General features: G+C 35.9%; 1 protein-coding gene across 1 annotated transcript; it reads left to right on the forward strand.

The window, feature by feature from the left end:
* Positions 1-149: 149 nt before the first annotated feature.
* On the forward strand, positions 150-3,661 carry HELRODRAFT_191153 (hypothetical protein; the record flags this gene model as incomplete). The annotated part of the gene is made up of 6 exons (XM_009016480.1): positions 150-320; positions 687-852; positions 1,229-1,395; positions 1,578-1,669; positions 2,199-2,368; positions 2,580-3,661. 6 exons carry the CDS (start codon positions 150-152, stop codon positions 3,659-3,661), a joined length of 1,848 nt encoding a protein of 615 aa, XP_009014728.1.
* Positions 3,662-11,480: the final 7,819 nt, after the last annotated feature.

The following is an 11,480-nucleotide window of genomic DNA, read 5'->3' on the forward strand; positions in this document are numbered from 1 at the left end:
ATGAAAAAAACAGTATCATCAACATCAACAACAACAACAACAACGCAAACAACACAACAACATCAACACCGTTCTTCTCGAACAACATCACATCACCACCCTACAACCTAACAACAATAAAAAACTGGACATCAACGACACCACCAATCATGACAATGACGTCTTCATACAACAACAACAGCAACTTCACTGGCGACTATGGCAACGCCACAACAATGACTAATCCACTAATTCATGAAAAAATTTTTCTCCAGACGACAGCTGCCCAAGCCGTCGCGGGCATTTTGGCGGTCCTAGCTATCATCCTGACATCTATCCATGTTCGTTTTTTTTCTAAAAATCCACTTTTCATTTATTATTTTATATCATTTTGTTTATATATCATTGGGTGTCGCGATTGCGTGAATGTACAGTGCCTGACACTTTTATCGATTCTTCGTTTGTAAAGAGATCCCCACCCGTCAGGTGTAATGAGTGTGTGCAAGTGACGTGCTCTTCCACATGTGTTTCTACTTGCGTTGTGTGTTTTCTACTGGTGCCTCTTGAAAAAATTCAGAAGAAAGAATGATAATGAATAAATAGAATTGTTGGTGTTTGCAATCGTCATCTTAAATAAGATTGATTTAAACTTTTTTGAATCTAATTCCGCATTTAAATTCTTCCTTCCTCTCCCCACACACACACAGATCTACTTTCACTTACGTTACTACACTAATCCGGCCATCCAGAGGTGGATAGTCCGGATCTTGTTCATCGTCCCCATCTACGCCTTCGACTCCTGGCTCAGTCTGCTCTTTTTCAGCTACGACCACTACTACGTCTACTTTAATACCGTTCGCGATTGTTACGAAGGTTATGATAATGATGATGTGCCGCTGATGATGATGATGATGATGATGATGTAGTGATAATGATGATGATGTAGTGATGATGATGATGATGATGATGATGTGGTGAGAGGACGAGAATTATAATGTTGGTGTTGGTGGTCAGGTAATGATGTGATAAAAATAGTCAAGTTTATTATTTTACTTAACCTCGTAATTTTACTCACATCCATAATCATCGCCTGTTTCATTTTTTTGACCATCACCATCATTCATCATCGCCACCATCATCATCATCTTCATCATCATCATCATCGCCATCTTCTTCATCATCACCATCTTCATCATCTCCACCATCTTCATCATCACCATCTTCATCATCTCCACCATCACTACCGCAGCCTTCGTCATATACAGTTTTTTGAGTCTGTGCTTCGAGTACTTAGGTGGTGAGGGTAGAATTATGAATGAGATAAATGGCAAGCCAATCAGATCGAGTTGTCTCTATTGTACGTGCTGCTTGTCCGGCAAGCTTTTCAATATTACAACTTTGAGGTTCTGTAAGCAGGTTTGTCTGTTTGTTTGTTCGTTGGTTCTTCTACCTTTTCGTTCATTCAATCGTTCGTTCGTTCATTCGTTCGTCGACTTCTCCCTCCCCCATATACATATTCGTTATCCACCCATCCTATTATTTATTCATTCATTTATTGATTTTATTCATTCACTTAATCAATCTGTCAATCAACTAAGGCTACCCTGCAGTTTTGTATTGTGAAGCCATTGATGGCGGTGATAACTCTGGTTCTGCAGTCCCAAGGACTGTACAAGGACGGAGATTTCTCGTACGTTTGTTTCTTTCTTTGTGTATATCTGTTTGTCTGTTTGTTTGTTTGTTTGTGTGTATGTATGTTTGTATGTTGAGTGATTGTATATTTTGGCGTTTGTTTGTTTGTTTGTTTGTATGTTTGTTTGTATGTTGAGTGTTTGTATATTTTGGCGTTTGTTTGTTTGTTTGTTTGTATGTTTGTTTGTATGTTGAGTGTTTGTATATTTTGGCGTTTGTTTGTACGCTTGTGTGTTTGCTCTTTAAATGTTAGTTTAGTTCGTTTCATTTCTTTTTTTGTCACACGTTTGTATTGAATGTGATTATGCTACTGCTAGTACCCTGCCCTACCACTACTACTACTACTACCACCACCACCACTACTACTACTACTACCACTACCACTACTACTACTACTACTACTACTACTACTACCACTACTACTACTACTACTACTACTACCACTACCACTACTACTACTACTACTACTAATAATAATAATAATAATAATAATGATAATAATAATAATAACAAAAACAATGTTGCAGCCCCCAAAGCGGCTACCTCTACATCACCATCATCTACAACGTCAGCATCAGTCTGGCTCTCTACGCTCTCCTCCTGTTTTACTTCTGCACGAAAGATTTGCTCACCAGAGCGGACCCAGTTCTCAAGTTTCTCGTCGTCAAAAGCATCATCTTTGTTTCTTTTTGGCAGGGTTTGTGATGGTGATGATGGTGGTGGTGGTGGTGGTGGGAGGTTGGGGGATTGTGGTGTTGATGAAGAGGGAGGAATGACGTTGTAGATGATGGTGATGAGTTTGTTTTCTTAAATAAATTGAAACTAAATAATCACGATTATATTAATGATTAATACAATGATGAATAACTTCTGCTACCACCACCGCCACAACTACGACTACGACACAGGCGTCTTACTAGCGATCCTTGAACGTGCCGGCCTCATCAGTCCGCTCTACTCCCACGATGGGGTTTTCATCGCCGGAACGGGAACTGTCTCAGCTGGGTACCAAAACTTCATCCTCTGCGTCGAGATGCCCCTGGCAGCTGTCGGTCTGTGGTTCGCCTTCCCATACAAACTCTACAAAAATCTTCATCCATTGGTGGCTATGGACGCGGCTGCAAACAGCGGTGCGGCTGGAAATGGTGGCGGCGAGGCAGGTAGGTCGACCGAGATGTCGGTGAAGAAGTTGCAGAGCATTTCCTCGAACTTGAAAGAGACGATCAACCCTCGTGACGTCATGGTTGACGTCATACACAACTTCCACCCCCACTACCAGGGATACACCCAACATTCAGCCAGCACGAGTGCAGGTTACGACCAGTCATACCCTCGCTGGCATCATCATCAGGATTCCGGAGATCAAAACAAATATGGCGATGGCGGCCATCTTGTGACTTCCGTCGGGAATGATAACCATCGCTACGGAAATACATACGGATCGTCGACTAATGATTTGCAGGCTCCCTACGGAATGTTGAACGGCGACGCCGGCGGTATGTGGGATTCAAATCTATTTGTCGGAGGTTACGGATACCAGGCCAATAAGAGGGACAAAGAAAATTACCAACACCAGCAGCTGCAGGTTCCGACACATCCACTTCCGGCTCCTCCTGCCGAGTCAGTTCCATCTTCATCCATGCTGGTGGCAGACATTGTTGGCAACGATGACGTCATCGATTTGAATGGCGGAAACAATGCTGTTGCTGCTATAGCAGCTTCTTCTACTGCTGCTACTACTGCTGCGGGTAGCAATGAAATGCGATTGAGAAAAACAAGTTCAGAAACTAAGAAGAACAACAACAATAATAATAATAATAATAATAATAACAGCGTAAAAAACACGGCAACAAGTGCATCCGCTGACGTAACAGATAATTTATCTTCACTAGATGGCGGGAAATTCGAACCGGAAGTGGCCATCATGCCGGGTTTGAGCGCCAAAAAGTTTAGTGAAAAGTCAAATCTGTTGAAGTTTAATGATGTCTGATGGAGAGAGAGAGAGAGAGAGAGAGAGAGAAGAAGAAGAAGAGAGTAATAATTGTGGTGCTGCTGATGATGATGAAAAAAAGAAGATAAAGATAATTATGTGGATGACGTTGATGACTATGATATGACGATGGAAAATGAGGAGATAAATTAATCTATCAAATGTATAAATTTACATATAACTGAATGGATGAATGAATGGATGAATGAATGGATGAATGAATGAATGGATGAATGAATGAATGAATGAATAAATGAATGAATGAATGAATGAAGTAATGATGATGACGACGATGCTGAGAAATAAAAAAAGCAATTCTCATGACTAATGATGCTATAAGGACGATGAACCTGAGAGGTTTTTAGTATATCGAAAAAAAAAGTTTAATAAAATCTTTCTTGCATGCAAATGCTGCTGAATGAATAAGTGAATGGGTGAGTGAATGAATGAATGAATGAATGAATGAATGAATGAATGTTTGAATGAATGAGCGATTGAATGAATTAAATTTTGAAACTTGAAAGACAGATCGACAAAATACATAGCAAATGGATAATAAATTTGACCAAGTATTCAATTTAGATAATTTTATTGACTCACTCGTTTAATCATATTATAAGCTGCAATTAATAATTCACATGCACACTTACACACACACAGACACACACACACACACACACACACACACACACACACACACACATATATATATATATACACTTTTTCTTATCACTAACATACTTTTAGATATGGCATTTCGATTGTTCTATATTAACAACGATTGATTGTAGAAACTTTTTTTTCTGCTATTTATTTATGATTCGATTTTGTAATTTTTCGTTCTGTATATTTATTAGTTCGTTCATTTGTTCGTTCATTGGTTCGTTCGTTGGTTCGTTCATTGGTTCGTTCGTTGGTTTGTTCATTTGGTTCGTTCGTTCACTCTTCCTTCCATTCTTTTGTATAAAGTGTTGCCCTGCTTGTACACACCTGCAATATCTTTCAATTTAATAATACTAATTTTGACTAAATACATGAAAAAATTTTCAAATATGTGTTTAATTGTTAGTTTATTTATTCATTCATTCATTCATTCATTCATTCATTCATTCATTCATTCATTCATTCAATCATTCATTCATTCATTCATTTAATCATTTAATTATTCAATTAATGGATTAATTTTATGTTTTGTTGAAATATTTTTTATTCTTCAACTTTAGCTGCTTTTTAAATAGCAACTTTTATTGACATTACTTTGGATAGGATGACATATTAGTTTAACTTTTATGTGTGTGTGAGTGTGTGTGCATTATTTAATAAATTAAAAATTTATAAAAAACTCCTCTTTTAACTTTTATAATAAATTTTATTTTAAATGTCTTAGAAATAAAATTTTACTACTACTATATCTCGATTGATTTTTGAATTGAGAAACGTAAACTATACACACATACGTACATATACACACACGCACGCACGCACACACATACACACAAATCACACATACACACAAATCACACATACACACAAATCACACATACACACGCACGCACACATAGCCCAATGATTTTTTTTGGTCCACCAAAGAAAATTAATTGTGCTTTACTTCAACTCATTAAGAGGCTTTTTAATCTCAATCAACTACTACAACTATTACTTAGGTTTGAAAATAGCTTTGCATTGGTTGAATGATAAAGAGAATGAATGAAAGATTGACGAATGAGTAAATAAATGAATGAATGGATGAGTTAGAAAAATTGATTGAATATTTGGATGGATGGATGGAGAGATGAATGAATTTGTTAATGAATAAAACGAATGAAGGATTGTATGTATGTAATGGATGAATGCATTTATGAATGAGAAAAAGAATGAATGAATGAATGAATGAATGAATGACAATGAACGAATAGAAGTAACATTAGATGAAAAACTGGTGGAAATTTAATTAAACTCTTGGATAAACAAGATAAAACAAACGTTAAAAAGTAGAATGAGTGATTGAATGAGTCGAAAAAAGAAAGAACCAGCGAAAGATTGAAAAAATAAAAAAATATGGAGAAAGAATTAAAAAATGAATAAATGAATGAATGAAAAAATATGTGAACCAACGTAGCACAGAATTGTATTAGAAAAAGCCATAAAGGAATGGATATATTTATGGATGAATGCATATAAGAATAAAAGAAAAAGTGAATGAATGAATGAATGAATGAATGAATGATTGAATGAATAAATAAATTAACAAAAAAATCGATGACTGAATGAATAAATGAATGAGTTAAAGAACGAATTTAAAAAACACAATGACCATGAAGTCGATTAAAAGTAATGAATGAAGAGGAAAAAATCTTGGGACAATGTTAAAAATATCTGAAACAGTAGACACAGAAGCAGTAGAAGAGCAGTAGCAGTAGTAGCGACAGCAGCAGCAGTAGTAAGAGTAGTAGTAGTAGTAGTAGTAGCAGCAGTAGTAATAGTGAGAGTATGCTTAAAACAGGAAATGAATGCGACTTTACTTAATTAACTCAACTCAGTCCCTTTCAACTTGGAACGTTTACAGATACGACTACGTACGGGGCTCACATTGGCACGCACACACACACTCACACACATACACACACTCAAACACACACACATACACACACTCAGACTCACACACACACGCACGCGCACTCGCGCAAACACCACACTACTTTCATACATGTACACATACAAATAATCTCTTTACTTGTATCTCTCTCTTTTCTCTGCTCTTTTATATCACACACGCCCTCACGCACACACACACACACAAACACACACACACCATACATACATTTTTTTACTCTCTCTTTCTCTCTCTCTCTTTCTCTCTCCTTATCTTTTTCTTTCTTTCTCTACATCGTCATACAGGCAGCAGAATACAATACAATACACAGTACAAGCAAACACGTCATAACCGAGCGTCAAGTGTAATAGATAACATCCCTGCCTGTAGCATGGCTGGTTTTTTGTATGTAGACCCAAAAAAATAAAAATAATAAATAATAATAATAATAATAAACAATAATAACAACAATAATAACCATATAGTGTCATGAGTTGCGAAGCTATATTACATTAACCACCAATAACATTAATATAAATATGTCTCCCGTCTTATATATATATATATATATATATATTATATAATTTATATGTATATATATATATGTGGGTGTGTGCGTGTGTGTGTGTCTGCTGTATAAGATGTGTTGATCTGCTAAGTAGATGAAGATGAAACCTTTTTATTCTGACAGGGAAAACCTCATTTTTGGATAGTTGGTGAAGAAAAAATCACCGAACGAAAATAACGAAAATAAAAATGACCAATAAAAAAAGTCCAAACTTTAAAGCGTTTGAAATCGAAAGTAGAAAAAAATTGTCGACAAAAAAATATGGCGGTTTAAAAGAAAGAAAAATCTTTAAAAGAATCTTCACAGGCAGTGTGCATGCGTTTAAATTTTCATTTAAAATTAGAAGCAGCTAAAAAATACCCAAAGCTTTGTTTTTAAAAAATATTTTTCTACTTTGTTATCTCATATTATTATCGTCATCGTAATTACTATTTATTTAAACCGCGATGGCTCGATGGTTAAGCTACCTAGCGGCAATGTTGTGTTGCAGAGGCTGCGTTCAAATACAAGAAGATGCCTTGATTCACCTGTATATTAGAGGTGAGCAGGGATTGAAATTTGCCTCCAATTTTCTACCATTTTTTACTACATTCCGGATTCTCTCCATAATTCCTATTAATTCCTATTTATGACAACATTCCAGGAAATTCTTATTCTCTATTTTTTAATTCTTTTCTGCGTTCCAATTTTCTCCAAACTCCCATTTTTCCCATAGAGTTTTATATTGCTATATAAAGTTATCTAGAGTTATATAGGGCTATATAAAGTTGTACAGAGTTATATATATATAGTTGTATAGAGTTATATAGAAGTTATATATAGTCATATTGAGTTATATAGAGTTAAATATAGTTATATAGAGTTATATATGGTTATATAGAGTTATATATATGGTTATTATAGAGAATCATGGGATTCCAGCTCCCATGCTTACTTCTACTGTATTTGCAGTTGATTTTGTACAATCTACATTCTAAATTGCCAAGAATTTTCATGTATGCTTGTGTTTTCTTCCGAACTTTTGAGATTTTAATTTGCTATCAATAACTTCTACTGCTGTGCTTGTGTGTGTGTGTGTATGTATATATGTGTGTATATGTGTGCGTATGTATATGTGTGTGTATGTATATGTGTGTGTATGTATGTAAAATTGGAGAACAAATGAACAAACGAATGAACAAATGAACGACTGATTGAATGAATGAACTTTGGAATGAAAGAATGAAAAGGTGGATGGTAAGAAACATAGGCCTACGTGCTAGAGAACAGCTATTGGAATATACGCTGCTGATTAGGCCGAATCATTGAGGTCATTATCTTATGATGTGAGTATATCATTCCGGTGATGATGATGATGATTGAAATGATGATGATAATAGAAATGGTAATGATGATGATGAAGAAAAAAAAGAAGATGATGATGATGAAGAGGAAAAGAGAGAGGAAGATGCTGATGATGTTCACCGTGGCGAACGTATCGGCTGTGATGAATTAAGATCACCGTGGAAATGATAGGAAAAGCAATGACCTACTCGTATATACGCATATTATGCACTTATGCACACACACACACACACACACACACACACACACACACACACATACATACATACATACGTACATACATACAAACAAAACATACATACAGCAGGCATACAATTTTTATTTCTCAATGATCCGAAAGGCATATATGCTAACATGAAATATCTCCATTTCAAAATAGGAAATTTTCTTTGTAAAAAAAGACCTAGCTAATTTTTTTAATGTGCAAAAAACAAACATACAAAACAACAAAACTGAACAAAAAATACAAAAATACAAAAAGTAGTATACATTGATACAAAAATACAAAAAGTACAGTACCGAATTTTAACGCAATACATCTTTCATCAAAATTGAGTGTACACAAAATATTAGTTAGTTTAAACATACACGGAAATGACAAACATGGGTACATGTATACATACAAAGAAACACACGCAAATACACATACATACACATATATACATACAAACATACAAACAAACATTGATACATACACACACATACGTACGGTATGTAAATATACTTGCAATGCAATGGTAAACATGCAATTAGAGGCATACATTCAGCTGTATTGTATTAATCATCAATCAATCTCTAATTAATCTTTTCTTTCACTCCTTTCTTCATTCATTTATTCATTCATTCATTCATCCAATTATTCATTCGTTTATTTATTGATTTGTTTTCCGTTTGTCCGTTCGTTTGTTCATTCATTCATTCGTTCGTTCATTTTTTGTTTATTTTATTCAATGCCCTCTTTCCAATTAAACCTAGAAAACATTCTGATCCAACTTCAACCTCACCGTCACCATCACTATCATTATCAATACCGTCATCATCTTCTTCATCTTCTTTTTCTTCATCATCTTCATCACCCCATCATCATCATCATCATCATCATCATCAACACCAACAACAACAAAATCTATCTTTAGAACACAAACAAACAAGCAGACATATTAGCCATATTTTTTTAGCTCGCAATTTATAAAAAGAGTATTGAAAAAATATTTTTATATAAATAATAAAACCTGGAAGACTGAATTAAAAAAGCAAAAAGAAAGAAAGATAGATAGAGAGAGAGAGAGAGAGAGAGAGAGAGAAACGAATGGATGGAGGGAAAGAAAATAAAGTATAAAGAAGACAGAAAGAGATATGGATAAGAGGAAGTAAAAATATGAGATTAGTGCATAAGAGAGAAAGAAAGAGAGAGAAAGAGAGAGAATGAAAGAAAGGTAAAAGAGAGGAAAAAAATGGATAGAGTGAGAGTGAGAGAGAGAGAGAAAGAGAGAGACAAATAAAAACTTCGGTCAGTACATATAAGAGCTGGCTAATGTTAAATAACCCACATCTGCTTATATTCCATTAAGACGAACAAAACCTTTTTTTTCATCTTCAGAGCATGCACGCATTCATGTGCTTGCCTTGTTACATTAACTTCTGAAAGGTTTCTTTCTATATCAAACTACATCAACAAGAACATTAAGTGACATTAAAAATAACATCTCTGGGTGTAATAACATCAAATAGAATTAACACGAAAAGCTGTTATAACTGAAAAAACCGTTTTAAGTTTTTGTCACGCCAAATTACATAAAAATTTGTAATAAAAGAAGTAGTGGAAGCAAAGAAGAGAAATACTTTTTTACTGTTTTTAATAGCATAACAACAACAACAACCACAACATAATGACAAACACATCAACAACATCAGCAACGACATACCCGTACGACGACGGTCAGGAAAATATGCCGCTATTTTCAAGACTTTTTGGTGCCATCTTTGGATCGGCCATCTTGATCCTGGGCGCGTTCGGAAATGGATTAGTGATTGTTGTTGTCTGGAGGTATCCACCTTTAAGGAAGGCTTCAAATCTCTTCATAGTCTCAATGGCGGGATGCGATCTCTTCCATGCTATCATGGTTTGTGACAATTCTTTCGTTTTTTGCATGAGTTTATTTTTATTTTTTTAAATCAGCCAAAACCAACAACTTTCATCTTCAAATCACATCGTAACAACAACAACGACAACTTTTCAAATCGCATAACAACAACAATATCAACAACAAACAAACAACAACATCCCGACAACACCACCAACAGGTCCGACCTCTCTACGTATACACGTACGTCACAGGGAGCTGGGCTTTCGGACCTTACGTTTGCGTCTACACACTGATCAGCAGCAACCTCGCCATTTTGGAAAACATCGTTCACGTGACCACGATAGCTTTCCATAGATATATTGTTCTCGTTCACCCAAAAATGGCAAATTTTTTCCAACGTCGTAGCGTTATTGTATCTATGCTGGTGCTGATTTATCTACTTCCGCTTGTGATTGTGATGGGGAAAAGTTGGAGGCAAATATTTGGCTGCGAAGGTGGTGGAGTGGGGAATTTAAATGGGGGACAGCTTGGGTTAGGCGGTTTGAACTATAGTAACGGTAGTGCCGATGTGGAGTATTTGAGGTTGGAGTTCGGTGATAAGAGCTGGTTGGCGAGTGCCGATGATGTGGCTGATGCTGTCGGCTCGAGTGACGTCACAGATTTGGGTGGTGATGTGTGGTTCGGCCAACAGCAGCAGCAACTGTTGCTACGAAAAAAGTATTCGCAACAACATCATCAACATTATCAACAACATTTTCAACATTATCAACAACAACATCAACAACAACATCAACAACAACATCAACAACAACACCAGACTACGGACCGAAGACAACCTCAACATCAGCAACCACATCATTCTAATAACCATCAAAACGAGGAAACAATATTTTATAAGCCACAAGTGCATTTGCCACATGAACAACAACATCAACCACAACATCAACATCAGCAACTGCAGCAACTTCACCGACTACAACAACATCGGCATCAAACGAAACTTCACCAATCACGCGAACTAGATCAACAACCACCAAAAAGTCAGCAAAGACAACTCAAAGAAGAACGATTATTTACACTCTTGAAAACCATTGAAGAACAAACCCACAAGCCTATTGACGCTATTCTTGAACAGTTGAAACAACAACTGCAACAGCATCAACAACTACAACAACAACTACATCAACAACAACACCAACAACAAAATTGCAGAGGTTTAAACTGGGG

Source organism: Helobdella robusta, assembly GCF_000326865.2.
Source record: "Helobdella robusta unplaced genomic scaffold HELROscaffold_18, whole genome shotgun sequence".
NCBI lineage: Eukaryota > Metazoa > Annelida > Clitellata > Rhynchobdellida > Glossiphoniidae > Helobdella > Helobdella robusta.